The sequence below is a fragment of the Panthera tigris genome, chromosome B3 (genome assembly GCF_018350195.1).
Source record: "Panthera tigris isolate Pti1 chromosome B3, P.tigris_Pti1_mat1.1, whole genome shotgun sequence".
Classification (NCBI taxonomy): Eukaryota; Metazoa; Chordata; class Mammalia; order Carnivora; family Felidae; genus Panthera; species Panthera tigris.
Window position 1 is genome coordinate 86,548,908 of NC_056665.1, and position 18,106 is coordinate 86,567,013.

At 35.8% G+C, this 18,106-nt stretch overlaps 1 protein-coding gene across 5 annotated transcripts in view; it reads left to right on the forward strand.

Annotated features, from left to right (window-relative positions):
* The window catches only part of TTC6 (tetratricopeptide repeat domain 6), a 198,148-nt gene that overhangs the window by 116,559 nt on the left and 63,483 nt on the right, over positions 1-18,106 (forward strand). For 4 of the 5 annotated variants that reach the window (XM_042989590.1, XM_042989588.1, XM_042989587.1 and 1 more), the window contains exons 9-11: positions 4,827-4,916; positions 7,236-7,310; positions 14,808-15,181. In XM_042989590.1, coding sequence (XP_042845524.1) covers positions 4,827-4,916; positions 7,236-7,310; positions 14,808-15,181 — 539 coding nt within the window. The remainder of the gene's footprint in view (positions 1-4,826; positions 4,917-7,235; positions 7,311-14,807; positions 15,182-18,106) is intronic. The other variant, XM_042989589.1, reaches the window with a different exon arrangement.

An 18,106-nucleotide genomic window follows, 5' to 3' on the forward strand; every position in this document is an offset into this window, starting at 1 on the left:
ATTCAAAAAAATATCCCTCCTTTCCCATTTGTTCCCTTACCCTTTTCCTTACCTCTTTCTGGTGCTGATAGCTACTAACCCAGTTTAGAAGGGCATATTAATTATCCATTGCTGCAGATCAAATTATCCCAAAATGTAGCAGCTTAAAACGACAAACTATTACTATCTCACACAGTTTCTGAGGGTCTGGAATCCACTGTTTCTGGCCTAACTGGAAGGTTCTGGCTCAAGATCTGTCATGTTGTTTGAGTGAGGATCTCAGCTGAGGCTGCATCAAAAAAACAAAAGCAAAAACAAAAACAAAACACAAAAACCAAAAACCAAAACAAAGACAACCCTTTCCCTACAAACCATACTTGCACATATATCTTTGTAAATTTTTCTATTTGGAATTCCCGGTCGAAGTATATGTATAATTTAAATCTTGGAAGATTGATGTGTATATTTGCATTTCCTTAAGTGTAGTCTAAACTTTTAATTTATTTCAGAAGATAATATTTTTTGGGGAAATATGTGATGAGCTAAAACAAGAAAGTTCATAACATAAAGGATACAAAAGATTGCTTTAATGTAAAATATTGGTAAATATTAATTTGCAAAAATAGGCATGGCATCCATGAAAATGTGATGCTTACATCTCCTTCAAGAGAATCCATTGACATAAGCATACATGACCGCCAGCCTCCAGCTGCTGTCCTGTAGATCTATCAGGGCATTTGCACCAAAGCCATTTTTCCTCTGGGCTGCTCCTAGCCAGTGGCTGAACACAAGGGGTTTGCTAGTGTTGACCCCATTCCTGCTTGATGGAGGGTTGTTTTCACAGGAAGTGTTGGCTCCAGAACTTTCCATCTGCCTGGCTCAGAACTGCTCTGTGATCTGAGGCTCTTGCTACTCACTCCTTCCTCTCTCTTCCTCTTTCACAGGTGTCAGACTGCATCATGGTCTGAAGGCTTCTTACTGCTCCCTCTCTCTGTGTCTTCCACTGGTCGTATCTGCTTCTAACTGAACTAACACACCTGGGGGGTAATAGGAATACTATGTAATATTACTGCAATATACTGTAATGAGTACAAACACAAACTCTGTGTTTATAAAGGAGGGGCATGTATTTTTCTGTCTTCGTATTTAGAGAATGTGAATAGAAGGAATTGAGAGTAGGCAGAATTGTTGGAACAGAAGTAAGAATTGTAGCAAGATTGGTTTGTAACCAGGACTGGTTACAACTGGTGATGATGGAGTAACCTGTTAGAAAGGTGGTCCAAAAGCAAATCAGTGCTGGTGGTTGTTCACACCAATGACTAGAAGAAAAAGGATCCAGGAGAACTTTCTGACACAAAAAGATGGCCTAGGATACTTTCCATACATCGCAACTGGAATCAGACCTTTGTTCAAAGAATCCTTGTTCCTTTGAATGGGAAATGGTATTTAGATACAAAGGTCTGTGTGCCCTACTTTTTAAAGGTGTATTTAACATGTTTATATATATATTATGATTACTGATATTTTTTGTTTTATCCTACCATATACTTTGTGTTTTTTATTGACTCTGCCTTTATTTCTTCTTTTATTCCTTTTCCTAAATTTATCTTTTTGTTGTTAATTTTTTTTTAAAAAGTCAGTGGTCTGGATATAATATATTCTGGTTTTATTTTTACTTTTTCTATTTCAAAAAATTGTGTTTTATCATCCCTATTTTGGAAGTATGTGTACTGTTTCTTATTCTTATGGTGATTTCCCTCGACAGACATCTTTAACTTATCAAAATCTGATGTTGATCAATACCTTTATACTCTTTATACTCTTCCAGGAAAATTCAGTGACTTTAAAACCTTTCAATTCCATTTACCCCCTTTTGACTTAGTATGTTTTTACTTTGATATATTATTAGATATTTATCTTCTAAAACCCTCAAAACATTGTTATTAATATTTTATAAAATATAATTATCTCTCTCTTCTTTTCTTTTTTCTTTTCTTTCTTTTCTTTCCTTTTCTTTCTTTCTTCCTTTCTCTTTTTTTTCTCTCTCTAGTATCTCAGATCTTTCTGTCTGGCATCATTCTACCTTTTGCCTAAAATATATCCTTTAGAATTTGCTTTAAGGCAAGTGGGAGTTCCATAGTTGGTGAAAATCTTGTTTTTTCTTTGTTTCAAATGTCTTTATATTAGCTCATTCTTGAGAGAGATTATACTTGGGTATGATGTATTTTGCAGATATATTCTTTTAGTACACTAATGATGTTCTACTATTTTCTGGCATCCACTGTTGCTGTTGAGAAATGGGTCTTAAATGTGAATTTTTTGAGGATGATCAACTCCTTGCTTCCTCCCAAAGCGGCTACTTTTAAACTTTTCTCTTTTTTTCCCCCTATTTTCAATATGGTGTGTCTAGCGGCAGATTTCTTTTTATTTATGCTTTGGAATCTCTGGGATTTTTGAATGCATACTTTGATGTCTTTCATCAACTATGGAGAATTTTTAGTTATGACTTCTTCAAATGTTGCCTCTGTCCATTCTTTCTTTCATTTTCTGGGATTTTAATCATACGTATTAGCTTCTTTTTTTTTTTTTTTTCTCTTGATGCTGGATTCCAGGTAATTTCCCTTCTGGTCTATCTTATAGTTCAAGTTCATAAATTCTTTCTTCAGTTGTGTCTAAGATACTGTTAAACTTGTTTACTGTATTTTTAAATTTGGTTTTGTGTTTTTCTTTTTAGAATATTTATTTTTTTCCCAAATCTGTTATGTTCTAGTGTTTTATTTCTTTGTGTACCTATCTTTAAATGTTTATTATTGTATTTAAAACGTTATTTTTAGGAAACGTTTGAGACTAACAATGGCATTTATTTTCTCCAGAGAAACTTCTTGTCAGAAGTTAGCCCTCAGAAATAGTTTTAGTCTAAAGTTGAGGCTTGAATTTCTTTGACCACCCTTGTGATGGAACTGAGGCTGAAAGTCTACACAAAGGTTACTTACTACCATTCTTTTTTAAAAAAGAGGTTTAAAACTTTTATTTTCTTTTCTTTTATTTTAGTAGGCTCCATGCCCAATGTGAAGTTTGAACTCAGGACCCTGCGATCAAGAGTCACATTCTCTACTGACTGAGCCCGCCGGGCACCCATGCTTCTTTTCACTTTAAATCTGAGCATGTAGCATCTCCTGTAGCCTTGGATACTTGTATATTTTGTATATGTACAATATTATACAGTGTATTACATTTGTGTATAAATAAATAAATAATCTATAAATAAATCAAGTTCCAACACTTAGGTAAGTTCTGGGCTTCAATTTCTATCACCCTTGCCCCAAGAATTCGTCAATCTGTAACTCAGACTTGCAGCTGCTTTGGCAAGTATCATAACAAAAGCATCTTGAATACTGGGCTTACTTTTCCAGGTTCTTGCCTTTTCTTAGATTTTGGCCCAGTATCTGTTCATCATCATGTTAGCTTTTTGATGCTTTGAAGATTGTGTTTTTCATACTACAAGTAGCTTTCTTAGTTTTCCTCAGCAGAATTACCTAGCCTGCCATAATTAGAAGCAGAGTCATAATTGACTTTTCAGATAGCAAAACTGTTTCCATTTCTATCTGCATCCCAGCTATTATTGGATGCATACAAGTTTTAGCAATACCTCTGGAGTAGAGCAAAACCTCTGGAGTTACATCAGGTATCATATAAGCAATATTTGCTCTCTCAAGACACATTGGTTTGGCCAATATCTTGTCAGCTTCCAATATATGAACCATGTTCTCTTTTTAAAAAGCAACCATTTATTATTAGTAAGTTTTGCTGTTTTGATATCTGTAAAATACAGTATTATGGTTTTTGTCTTTTGTTATTGTTAAAAGAATTTTCTTAAATATATAATAGCTGCTATTCCATCATATTTTGTGTAAGCATATGACAAAATAGTTCCAATAGTTCCAATAGTTCCTTGTATATCACGTAGTTTGTCTTTGAAGAGTAATGGTGACCCCAGGTAGCCTTCTGCTATGTTTAGTAATTCTCTTAGCTTATACTGTGCTATAGCTGTGTTATAAAAATACACTAGAAATAAATAAAAATCAATGCTGGTAATTCCTAAATTACCCATAGCCTTCTCCATATCTGTTCCATTCTCAGTGATAATTTCCTGGTACTTTTAAAAGCTTAATTTCCTATTGAATACATATCATTTGATTTTGAAATGTTAGTTGTTTGAGACCTAAAAATTTCAGCAAAGTAGCAGTATGATTTAACTCATCATGACTACACCAGGCTGTCAAACTTAGATCTTCTAGTTGTTTCTATATATCCAAATCACTGATTATAATATAGAAGAATAACACACTTAATAATAATTTACCCTTACAACAATAAGTATACATATATAACTTAGTTGGTGGAAAGAGTTTGAATTGTAAAGCATTTAAGGAGCTTTCCATTCCAATAAAAATTTAGAATGCTTACTTATATCTGACAGAAAATAGTCATATATTGACAGTAAATCCAAATAATATGTCTTATTCACAATTCTGATATTAGCATATTAAATAGATTCAATGCTAACCTATGGGATCACAGTATCATTGATTGCTCCTGAGATTAGTACTGCCAGAAGTAAAGTAAAAGAATCTATTTGGCCAATGGCCAACACAGAAGCCGAATTGTGGGTTTTGGCCAAATATTATGGCTGTAGCTGGACTTCTAATATGTCTGTGGTAAACGTTTTCTGTACTTCTACCTTTTCCATACATTTGGTAATAATATTGTATTATGACATAACAGCAATCAAAGGCTTTTTAAAGTACTCCACTATATAACTTAAAACTGTTATCTTTTTATAACAGAGTGTTCAAGCAAGCAAAATTTTAATTGAGAAATTTTCATCTGAAAGCAAGGAAAGTGTCGCTTTAAATCGGCATAGCAGAAGTTCTAGGGTATGTGTGATTTTTATTTTAAATTGTGGGTTGGTTGCTTTATCTGCCTGCAGCTCAGATATGATTTCTAGTAGTTCTGGAAATTATTTGTTGGTGCTTCCTTAGTCTGGGAAATGCCTCAGAACATTCATTACTGGTGTCTTTGCTGAGGACACACTTTCTTTTTCAAATGTGTTGTCTTTGTGACACTCAGAAGATGTTATTTACTGATCAATAGCAGAATGTCTGCTATGAATTTTCTTAAAACTTTGAAAATTTCCAGTCTTACACTCATTTATCACTTCTTGCCTAGGTCTTAAATGATTAAAGAAACATGTTTGTGAATGTTTTGACCAAATGGAGGCATTGGTTATGGCCATGAAACAGTAAAACTGAATTCTCTAAATGGTGATTAGACTCATGCTTATGGCTTTGTTATCACTGTAGTGTATACAAGTAAACTAATTAAATAATATACATAATTGGATAGAAAAGAGACAATGATTGAGAGAAACTAAGAGAAGAAGAAAGGTATAAACTATACATACCTGGTTTAATAAATGTCCTGCACTTTATGGGGGACAAACAAGAAACAGTTTTATTTTTCTTTCATTAGTGCCTTCAGCCCTCTGCTCCCCTTGATGATATCTTGGGATGCTGAATGGCACATAGTGGAAAGTCTTGGTGCCTTGGGACAAATCAAATCCTATTCTGGTCAGTTAACTAGGTTAAAGATATGTCTATGACTCCTCCTTTATCCCCCATACAGTTAGGTAATACTTTTTTTTTTTTGGAGGGGATAATGTTAATATAGATCACTTTTTTGCTATTTTCCTTATAGCACTTACTAAATATTTGTCCATATGTATGTTTGATCATTTTATTCCTCACCAGCCTGGGGTCATAGCACTCTTCTTCACTCTTTTATCCATATCACCTAGAGCAGTGACCATCACATAAAGAATAATTGAACCAGTGAACGTCACCTTCTAGTTTGGAGTGCCACGTGCACTTTCTAGACTATTTTAGTAGCATTATGTACACCTGCCTGTCAGCTATTCCCAGTTTTAGTAGCTGCTTCTTCATCCTCCTACTGCCTTCTACTTTATTCTTTCTTTTTTTAGTTTTTACATGTGTATTTATTTTTGAGAGGGAGATATACAGAGCATGAGCAGGGGAGGGGCAGAGAGAAAGGGAGACACAGAATCTGTAGCAGGCTGTCAGCACAGAGCCCAACAGCGGGACTTGAACCAATGAACCGTGAGATCATGACCCGAGCTAAAGATGGACACTTGACCAACTGAGCCACCCAGGTGCTCCACCTGCTATATTCTTAAAACAAGTAGGATTATGTCACTCATGTCTCAAACTGAGTAACTCCACCTAACAAATTAAGTCAGAGTGCTTCATTAAGGCTCATAACCTGGCCTCAACCAGACTTTCTAGCTTACCTCCCATTATGTTTCTGCTTTTATGTGGTCTGCATGTACCCAGTACTCTGCCTGCACCAGAGTCCTTGGTGACTCCCCCATGCCCCCTGTGCTTGTTTAGGGTGTCCCCTTGGCCTGGGATATTCTCAACTCCAGCTCAGTCTATGGGAATGTTGCCACCTCTCACAGGCCAGCCCTGCACTACCTCTTCCCGCCAGTGTATCCAGGTCCCGTCCCCTTCAGAACTGACTCTGCCTATCTTGTGTTCTCTTTACACCAGATTCATTCATACCATCTGAAGTCAGGGCCACAGCTGCTTTGGATTACAGTTTTCTTTTCTTTCTGTTTCTACCATTACATTGGTTGAGGATATAGAGCATGTCATTTTTTTTTTGTACTTTCTACACTATCTAGTATAGTAGTATTTCCCAACTCTTACAGTATAATAGCTCTCAAAGGAAGTGATGATATTTGTATGCTCCTGTGGAGTAAAAGGTTGAGGTTGCTCATGATAAGAGGTGACTGTTCCGGGGACAGTAGCTGCTTCAGGTCCTACTAGTGCAGCCTCAGTGCCGAGGGGATCAATGGCTCAGCATATTTACAGCACATTTATACACACTTGTGCCCCTTGCACCGACCAGAAAGCTTTGGTAAGTATTTGTTGTATTGTTGAATTTAAAAAAATAAGAGTTTCCATTATTTATACACTTTTCTAAATTAACTGATGGATTTTCAGTTCTGTTCCTCTCTGTGAAATCAGTGACTTCAAAGTCAGTCAGAATGTGTATTTTAATTAGCATTTCTGCATTTAATTAATTTACCTAAGCATTTATAGTCAATTGTCATATGATATTGTACTTTACCAAATAGTATCTATAGTCAATGCATATTTGTCATTTGGTTATTTCAGTTTCTTTTCCTAAAAAAATCTGCATCATTTGAAAGTATCCAAAAATGTTTCAGCACACCATTTCCTCAATTAAAGGTATGATCATTTTTGGTTTTTATTATTCAAAAGAAATTCTTATATTTCTAGTAATGATCACTATTGATGCTTTTTTTTGTTTGCTTTACTGAAATAGTATAGTGAGTTGATTCATTCAGAATTGATTAAAAGTTTGGATTTGAGTGCGTATTTGGTAGCCCCTGTAAAATTGTGGTTGGTGGTGCCAATTTAAGGTTTTCAACAGCTTTTGGAAGTATCTCATGTTCATAATTTGACTTTACTTGATATATTATAAGTCAAGCCATTATAATATTGACCTACATTTGCACTGGGCTCACAGTTTTAAAGCATTTTCATGAACACTAGTCCAGTCTGGTCTCAAGCTTCACAATATCCCGAGAGAAGGAAGGTGAGACAGATATTATCCTTATTTTATGTGTGAAAAAAAACAAAGGTCAGAAAGTGATAAATGGCAGAGCTAGAAGTTAAACCCACACCGCCTCTTACTAAATGCAATGTACTTTCCTCTGCACGAAGAATGCACAGGCCTTTTGGAGTGGCTGGGTTTTTGGGTTTTTTTTTGTTTTTTTTTTTAGTTCATTTATTTATTTTGAGAGAGAGAGAAAGCACAATTGGGGGAGGGCAGAGAGAGAGGGAGAGCGAGAATCCCAAGTAGGCTCCATGCTGTCCACGCAGAACCCACGGCGGAGCTTGATCTCACAACCTGGGGGATCATGACCTGGGCTAAAACCAAGAATTGGATGCTTACCTGACTCAGCCACCCCGGTGCCCCTGGAGTGGCTGGTGCTTACCCTCAGTGGCATTGACATCTAGCTTCAGCTTCTGTTTTTCTGTCTGAAATCTTAGAAATCTTTCTTGACCCTCCATGTTACTTGCTTGTAACTTGCTTTTAACTTGCATAACATTAGCCTGCTTCCTATGTCATTTCTGACATTCTCTTTTCTTACTGACCTTTTGATTCCTCTGTTTTATATCTCTGTACAATCACACTATCCTTAAGATTTCTTTATTGGCATATAATTGACATATAACATTATATTAGTTTCAAGTATATAGCATTGTAATTCAATAACAGTATGTATTACAAAATGATCACCACATCAAGTCTAGTTAACACAGTGATACATTTTTTACATGTGATGAGAACTTTTAAGATCTACTCTTAGCAACTTAAACATTTTTTAATGTTTATTTATTATTTTGAGAAAGAGAGAGGGAGACAGAGTGCAAGCAGGGGATGGGCAGAGAGAGAGGGAGACACAGAATCCAAAGCAGGCTCCAGGCTCTAAGCTGTCTGCATAGAGCCCAATGCAGGGCTTGAATCCGCAAACTGTGAGATCATGACCTGAGCTGAAGTCAGATGCTCAACTGACTGAGCCACCCAGGTGCTCCCAATTTTTTTTAAAAAAATTTTCAGCTTGTAAATATACAATACAGTATTTTAACCACAGTGACTATGCTGTATTACATCCCCAGGACTTATTTATTTTATAATGGAATTTTATACCCTTTGACCATCATCACCCATTTCATCCATCACCCAATCCTTGCCTCTGGCAACCAGCAATCTCTTTTCTGTACCTATGAGTTGTTGTTGTTTTTAAGATTCCATGTATAAGTGAGATTATATAGTATTTATCTTTCTCTGTCTGACTTATTTATTTAGTTTACTTAGCATAATGCCCTCAAGGTCCATCCGTGTTGTTGCAAATAGCAGAATTTCCCTTTTTTTTTTTTAAAGTTTATTTATTTATTTTGAGAGGGGGAGGGGGAGGGACAGAGAGAGAGCGAGAGAAAGAATCCCAAGCAGGCTGACTGAGCCTTCCCAGCATCCTGAAGTTCCTTTTTTAATGGCTGAATAATATCCCATTATATATATGCAAATATATATACATCACATTTTCTTATCCATTATTCCATTGATGGGCCCCTAGGTTGTTTCTATATCTTGGCTATTGTTACTAATGCTGTAAGGAATAAGGAAGATAGCTCTTCAAGGTCCTGATTTCATTTCCTTTGGATATATGCCCAGAAGTGGGATTGGATCATATGGTAGTTCTATTTTTAATTTTTTGAGCAACCTCCATACTGTTTCCCTAGTGGCTGAACAAATTTACATTCTTATCAATAGTGGACAAGGGTTCCCTTTTCCCTATAGCTTTACCAACACTCGATATCTCCTGTCTTTTTTTATAATAGCCATTCTACCTCTTTATTTTTTATGTATCTATCATAGGTTTTGGGTTTGCAGTTACCATGGGGTTCATATGTAACATCCAAAGTACATAGTAGTCTATATAAATTTGATGGTCATTTAAGTTCAAACACATTAAAAAAAAAAAAAAGAAAAAACATTGCTTTCTTTTTCTTTTCCCCTTCACTTGTCCCTTTTTACTCCCTCCTCCACATTTTGTACATATGTTGTCATAGTTTACATCTTTTTATTAATAATTTTCTTATGTCTAACTGTGGCCATTTGTTTTCCACTTAAATCCCTTTAACATTTCTTGTAAGGATGGTTTAGTGGTCACAAACTCCTTTATCTTTTGTTTGTCTAGGAAAATCTTTATCTTTCCTTTAAATCTGAATGATAACTTTGACGGTGTAGAGTATTCTTGGTTGTAGGTTTTTACTTTCAGCACTTTGAATATATTATGCTACTCCCTTCAGACCTGCAAAGTTTCTGCTGAATAATCACCTGAAAGCCTTATAGGTTTTTTTCTTACAGGTAAACTTTTTGTTTCTTCTTGCTGCTTTTATCTTCTCTTTATCTCTAACCTTTGACATTTTATTATTATTTAAATTTTTTTTAATGTTTATTTATTTTTGAGAGAAAGAGAACAGCAGAAGAGGGGCAGAGAGTGAGGGAGACACAGAACCTGAAGAAGGCTCTAAGCTCTTAGCTGTCAGGACAGAGCCTGACTGGGGTTTGAACTCTTGAACTGTGAGATCATGACCTGAGCCAAAGTCAGATGCTTAACTGACTGAGCCACCCAGGCACCCCTAACCTTTGACATTTTAATTATTATGTGCTGTGGTATGGACCTCCTTGGGTTCATCTTATTTGGAACTCTGTGCTTCTTGGACTTGGAAGTCTATTTCTTTCCCTAGGTTGGGGGACTTTTCAGTTATTATTTCTTTAAATAAGTTTTCTATGTTTTTCTCCTTCTCTTTTTCTTCTGGGACCACTATAATGCAAATGTTTGCCCACTTGAGGTTATCCAAGAGATCCCTTAATCTATCCTCATTTTAAAAAATTATTTTCTCATTTTACTGTTCAGCTTGTGTGCTTTTTATTACCCTGCCTTCCAGGTCACTGTGACGTTCTTCGACATCCTCTCATCTACTGTTGATTCCCTCTAGTATGTTTTTTATTTCTGTTCTTGTAGTCTTCAGTCCTGATTGGTTATTTTTTTTATATATATATTTTCTATCTCTTTATTGAATGTTTCACTGAGTTCTTCACTCTTTGGTCCATCTCAGTGAGTACTTTATGATTATTAATTTAAATTCTTTATCAGGCATATTGCTTATCTCTTTTTCATTTAGTTATTTTTCTGAGTTTTTTTCTTGTTCTTTCTTCTGGAGCATATTTCTGTTTCCCCATTTTCTTGACTTTCTGGATTTGTTTCTAGGCGGAACAGCTACTCCTCCTAAACTTGAAGGAATGGTCGCTCTTGTATATGGTGTCCCCTGTGCAGACTGTGTGCTTGGCGACTTTTGCTGTCTGGTTGGAGCTGTGGCTGTAAATGCCAGTTGCTCTTTTAAACCGTGGCTTTTTACAGAGAGAAGAAAATAATAATAAAATAAAAGTAAAATAAAAAAGGAAAAAAGAAAAGAGAAAAGAAAGGAAAAAAGGAAGAAAGGAAAAGAAGAAAAAAGAAAAGAAAAAAAAAAACAAAATGGGGCACCTGGGTGGCTCAGCTGGTTAAGCATCCAACTTCGGCTCAGGTCATGATCTCAGGGTTCAAGGTTCGTTGTTTTGAGTCCTGCATGGGGCTCTGTGCTGACAGCTGAGCCTGGAGCCTGCTTCAGATTCTGTGTCTCCCTCTCTCTCTGTCCCTCCCCTGCTCGTGCTTTGTCTCTCTTTGTCTCTCAAAAATAAATAAATGTTTAAAAAAAAAGAAAAAAACCCAAAGGGGCAAAAATAAAAACAAGACAAATAAAAAAACAATAAAAATAACAATTATTGAAAAATAAAAACAAAATAACTAAAACAACCAAAGAAAATTCCTGGTTTATTTTCTGTGCTCTAGTACCACAGGGACTGGTGTGGGCTTGTGGACCTTGGGATTGCAGTCCCTGGGATTGGCTAAGCTTGCAAGCTGACCTTGGGCTGGACCCTGTTCTGGGCTAGGCTTTCAAGGTGAAGGGGGAGGGAGCATTCCTGCAGTTCCTTCCCTTTTACACCTTGGCTCTTTTTTCTGTGCCCCGGCACACTGGGGGCTGGCATGGGCTTGCAGACCCTGGGCTTATTGAGGTCGTAAGCTTGCTGTGATGACTGGACCCACCAGTTAGGGTGTCCAGACCCTGATTCTATCTAGGCTTTTAAGGTGGAGAAGGACTGTAAGCTGTGTTATTCTCTAGTTCCTCTGACCTGGAGAGCTTCCCAAAGCTCCTCCTCCATTTGGTCCAGTGTTGTCTCTTTTATATACTAGTTGCTCTTTTAAACTGTGGCTTTTTTTGGGGCTCCTGGGTGGCTCAGTCGGTTAAGCGTCCGACTTCAGCTCAGGTCACGATCTCGCGGTCCGTGAGTTCGAGCCCCGCGTTGGGCTCTGTGCTGACCGCTCAGAGCCTGGAGCCTGCTTCAGATTCTGTGTCTCCCTCTCTCTCTGCCCCTCCCCCGTTCATGCTCTGTCTCTCTCTGTCTCAAAAATAAATAAACGTTAAAAAAAGAAGATTTTGTAACCTGCAGTTTTACCAAATTCAATAATTAGTTCTGACAGTCTTTTGGTAGAGTCTTTAGAGTTTTGTCTGTATGTGATTATGTCATCTGCAAACAGAGACAGTTTTACTACTTTCTCTCTAATTTGGATGCCTATTTTTCTTTCCTAATTTCTTTGGCTAAGACGTCCAGTACTATGTTAGGCAAAAGTGGCAAGAGTGAGTACTCTTTGTCTTGTTCCTGATCTTAGCAGGAAAGTTTTCAGTCTTTTACTATTGATCGTGATATTAGCTGTGGGTTGGTCGTATATGGCCTTTACTATGTTGAGGTGTGTTCCTTCCATACCAAATCTGTTGCGCGTTTTTATCATGAAAAGAAGTTGAATTTTGTTAAATGCTTTATCTACATCTATTGAAACAATCATATATAGCCTTTATCTTTCATTCTGTTAATGTGATGTGTCACTTTTATTGATTTGTGTATGTTGAATCGTCTTTGCATCTGATGGATAAAACCCACATGATCATGTTGTATAATCCTTTTAATGTGCTGTTGAATTCAGTCTGCTAGTATTTTCTTGAGAATTTTCCATTTATACTAATCAGGGATATTAGCCAGCAGTTTTCTTTTCTTGTAGTATGTGTGTACATACAATATGTAAATAATGGAATATCAACTACAAAAAATGAGGAAATTTTGCCGTTTGTGACAACATGGACGGACCTTGGGATATTATGCTACATGACAGAGAAAGATAAATACTGTCTGTTTTCACTTATATGAGGAATCTAAAAAAGCTGAACTTACAGAAACATAGAATAAATACTGGGGCTGGGGTGGAGAAAAGAGGATCGAACAGATGTTGGCCAGAGGGTACAAGAGTCAGTTATAAGATGTGTAAGTTCTGGGGTTCTAATGTACAGCCTGGTGACTATAACTAACAATTCTGTATATATTTGAAAGTTGTTAAGAGTGTAGATCTTAAATGTTATCGCCACACAAAAGCAATGGTAATTTTGTGAGAGGATGGAGTTGTTAACTAACCTTACTGTAGTAATCATTTCACAGTATATGCATGTATCATATCATTATTTTGTATACAAATACAATTTGTATAACAAATTTACATATGTTATATATCTATAATATTTCAATAAGGGTATGAAAAAGCCCCAAACCCATTCTGTTAGCTCTACTTTATAGTTATAGATTCCTCAGGATTCCTTCCTGAGTGTCCGACAGAGATGCATGGAGCCTCTCTGTGTAATTCATATCTAGTCAGCAAGCGGGAAATCTTATGTTCCACTTTTTTTTCAGGAATGTGTTTTATTGACGTATATATCACATACATACACATGACTATCTTTCTTGATATATATATATGTGTGTGTGTGTGTGTGTGTGTATTGTACATACACATATTCTGTAGTTTATGTATTACCCTATTCTCTATTCTAATTATATAGTGAGTTATATATGGTTTCTTGAGATAGGGGAAGTATGGTAAGTTATGGAGTGTCAATATCTCTACTGTACTTTAGTATATCTTAAAGTATATAACTAGTTTGTGTGAAATTGTTATGTTTGGAATTTGGGCCTAACTTCACTATAAAGAAAAACATTTGCATAACAAATTTATTAGCAAACTTAAATGCAGTTAATTTATGGACCATGGCTCAATAAACTGGAAATTCTATATTAAAGAATTGGAGTTAATGTCTTTTATTAGGTTTATTGTTAGAGTTTCAAGAACTAATGCATAATTATTACAAGTTATTTACAATTATTAGCATATTATAATATTGATATTATTATTAAAAGTTAAGTGGATTCTCTGATGATTAGATAAAGTAAATATTAGGCTGCAATTCTTTTTCTTAAGCTTGTAAATATTGACTTGAAATTATTGTAAAGAATACTTGAATACTTCTGTATAGAAATTCAGTGTTGTTAAAGTGTTTTTGAAAATTAACTCACTGAGGTGCCTAGGTGGCTCAGTCAGTTAATCAGCTGACTCTTGATTTCAGCTCAGGTCATGATTTCACAGTTCAAGCCCCACGTTGGGCTCCCCACTGACAGCACAGAGTCTGCTTGGGATTCTCCCTGTCTTATTCTCTCTGCCCCTCCCCCACTCATGCACAGGAGCTCTCCCTCTGTCCGAAAATAAATAAAATTAACTTAAAAAAAGAACATTCTCTAAAAAAAGAAGAGAAAAGAAAAGAAAATTGACTCAAATTGATTTTTTAGGATAGGTCATTTTAGTATTTCTTACCCATTCTACCAATTTTTTTTTATTTGCATTACAAGTAAAAGTAGAGTTTGTACTTTATTTCAATATGTAAAGAGCATTCTCTTTTAATTAAGAATATATAAAATCACAGTTAATGCATATATACTTTATAGTGTTATTTTTATGTAGCTAACAAAATATCACATTACCAAATTATTGTACTTTGCTTTAACTAACCTATTAACTTTATAAGTTGACTTTGAAAAACATCAAAAATACGATTTAAAAATTTTCAACAAGTGACCAAACTACGTTAATAGTAATTGTAACTGAATTAATTAAAACACACAGCAACTAAATTGATTTTAAATGGTTTTATCTTTGTTTCTTGCTAATTAAGAGAGTAAAATCTGCAGTGGAGTTGAGGAAAGAGGAGACCATAACTCCATTAGAGATTAAGGATGACATGCAAAGCAATATGAAACAGATTCTATTTCAGAAAGCAAAGGAGCTGGAGCGCTGGATGACTCAGCAAAGTGAAACTAAGGAAGCCATCCCTGTGAAAGAAAATATAGACACTATCTTAGATCACATCCAGAACAGAAGCAATGTGAGAGATCTGTCTCTCTCTCTCATTGAAGCATCTAGAAAAGCTGGCATAAGTTACATTGTTTATCCCAAGAAAAAGAAGACGAAATGGAAGAAAAGATTGAAACTCAGTAAACTCTCAAACGTGTATGATGAATTATCCAAGCCACCAAAAGTTCTTACAAGGTCTTATTTAATCAGTAATTGTTATAGTTTAAGAAATGTATTGTAGTTTTGGCCTTAGTCTTATAATTTCACTAACTGAAGTTGTTATTATTTTATTCAGCACTGAAAATATGCTAAATCCTTAATTAAAGGAAAATCCCTTATTTTTAAATATATGAATATTTAATGGTACAAATGTATGACTGCTTTAAACTATAATTTAAAGTTGGGGCTGATTAAGGACATGAAGTAAAACTAAGTCAGTTTGATTTGATGAAATCTTTCAATGGAAAGAAATAAAATCTACTAAGTTATTTTTCTGAAGCGATTTAACACCAAAAAACAATGCCTGCTCCAAATAAGTGTCACCCATTCAAAAGTTGAAGTAGGTTGCTGAGATTTAACTGTTTTCAAATTGTAACTAATAGATTGAGAAATCTAGATAGACAAACTGTTTTTTGTATGTTGTGTGAGCCCTTATTCAGGGATCAACACATAGAAATAATTTTTCTCCTTACTTGGAAGTAATAGTATCTAACATGTTTAAAATGTGCAAGGACCTGAGATAACAACAGCTAAAGTTCCAGGTATGCTCATTTTTTAAGTGTTCAGGACGTAACTTTCTTAGACTGAAGTGTTGTGCAAAATAGTTTGCAGAAAGCTCTGGGCTTTATTCCTCTTCAGATAACCCCAGATGATAAGGAATTCATTAAGTGTATGCCCTTTTGAAAACTAAAGACTTTACTGTTGAAGTGAGTCATATTGTTTTGTTTATTGTTATAAAGTCTTGTGGTTCTGCAAAAGGGTTCATGATATTTTGGTGTAGTGACTTATTGTCCCTGAAAAGACTTGGGAACAATCACTGTCAATGTGAGTGACAGAGTGAAAGAGAGACCAATCCTAGTGGAGGATGCCATTCAAGTCCCGAGTTCTCTGCACACTACTTATGCTTGAGTTTTCCCGGCAGCAAATATGTGGAACTGGTTTTGTTAGCTCATCTTTAGAAGACTTCACATAGGTTTTTCTAAGTTGACAAATATTTTTGATAAGAAACAGAAATTTGCTTATAAATTTTTGATACATTTGCTGATTTCAAAGCATATGAATCGTTACTATCCTAGAAAGGATAATATCTGCACCATTCTGGCCATACCTAAGTGGCTTCTGTCTCTATAAAGAATATAAGCAGATGAAACACTATTTTGGTAGGGTATTTTACCTCTTACTGATTCTTTATCACTTTGATTATAAAGTTTCACCATTTAAAGAGATTTATTTGCCTTTTAACAACTGAATTTGAAATTTGTATATACTGCCAACAGGTGTAATAGGATGAGCCTTTTGGTGGAGGCAGTAAAACAAACTATAGGAGTATTTATCTAGGATAATACATTAGTACAGCTTTCTTCTTTTTAAAAAATCTTAATTTAAACTAGCACAAAAGTGTAGCTATTAAATAATTGTTATTTTAAAACAAGTTTATGGAGAAACTTTAAAAATAATTTTATTTGTATAGCTTGAGATCTTTTTTCACGAATCTTAACTTGGTTAACACAGAATTATCCTTCTTAACCACTGTATATCTGACCTTTAAGCTTGTTTAGTTATACTCATTCGTGCTGGCTCCCTTAAATGGTTAGAAGCAGACAGTGTATGTACTCATATATCAAGTCAAAGCTTGACTGTGGAAAGTAACTCCTGCCGAAGTCCATTTGAGTTGATTAAAAACCCAGCCCCATGTGTTTTCTGCCAGTCCCTTTACTATAGGTTACCCCTGTTGCCTAGCCCCTCATCTAGGTCATGGCAGGATGCTATGTGTCTGTAATAACTTTGTAGCTTCACCATTTCTCTGGAAGTTTCCCTCGGCTTTGATCTCTGAATCCAATATTGGTGGACCAGCCAGTGAGGGACTAGCAGAGACCTTCTTCAGAAGCTTACTGTTGCAGCAAGAAGATGTGAACTGAGATTCAGACCAGGCCTTTTGCTATTGGCCCTCTTATCCCTGTAAATGCATCTCCTTCTGTCTCTTTTTAGAATAACTGACCATGGTCCCCACTTCTATCAAAACTTCCAAACTTCACTACTTCCTGACAGTGAATCTATAGTCTCAGTCCTGATTTTCTTTTGCCCGTCTTGCTGCCACTACATCCCCAAGAGAGGCAGAATTTATTTTCCCCCTACCCCAAACAATAGGTGACATATTTTCCTTAGTGCTACTAGTCTGTAATTTCCCTGATGGCCTAGTATTGTTTTTGGTGTGCTATCTTGGTGGGTGGTGGTATGGGATGGAATGGAGGCAGTTCCAAAGATTTCTACTTGATCCTTACTACTATTATCTTCTTTATGGTGTAGTTTACACAATTATCAAGTTGATTCATTCTTACTACACATTCTGGGACTAGGGAAATTATCACAGGATGGGTCCATGTCTCACTAGATTCTGTTAGATGTTTTCAGACCAAGATTCTTTATATCACTTGACCTTCAGAATCCCCCAGTTTGATTGTGAACTTCAGTGGCATCCACAATGGGTATCTGTATATCAACATAAGTTTAGGGTTAAGTATCTAATAATTCTCAGAAGGTTTGGGTGTTTATTCTCTCCCAGACCTTTGTAAAATTTGGGGGAAATTTCATTAAATCCACCTGGGCCACATTGCCAGATCCTTCCTCAGAGGGACCTGGCCTGGCCTTCCCGTCAGGTGAGAAGTTTTAGATATGAACTAGCTGAGGTCAGAGAGCTGCATGAGAGGTTTTAAACCCCACCTATAGCTGGTTACACCTATGCCCAGAAGACTTAAAGGTTTTTCATTTATGTAAATCAAAGAACACCTTAGCAGGCTGCCCACATATCTCACTTTCTGAGGACCTGCAGTCTTTTAGTTCTTACCACTGATCTCCATGAGTTAAAATTCTGTCCACCAAATCTAGCTAGAAATCTACACT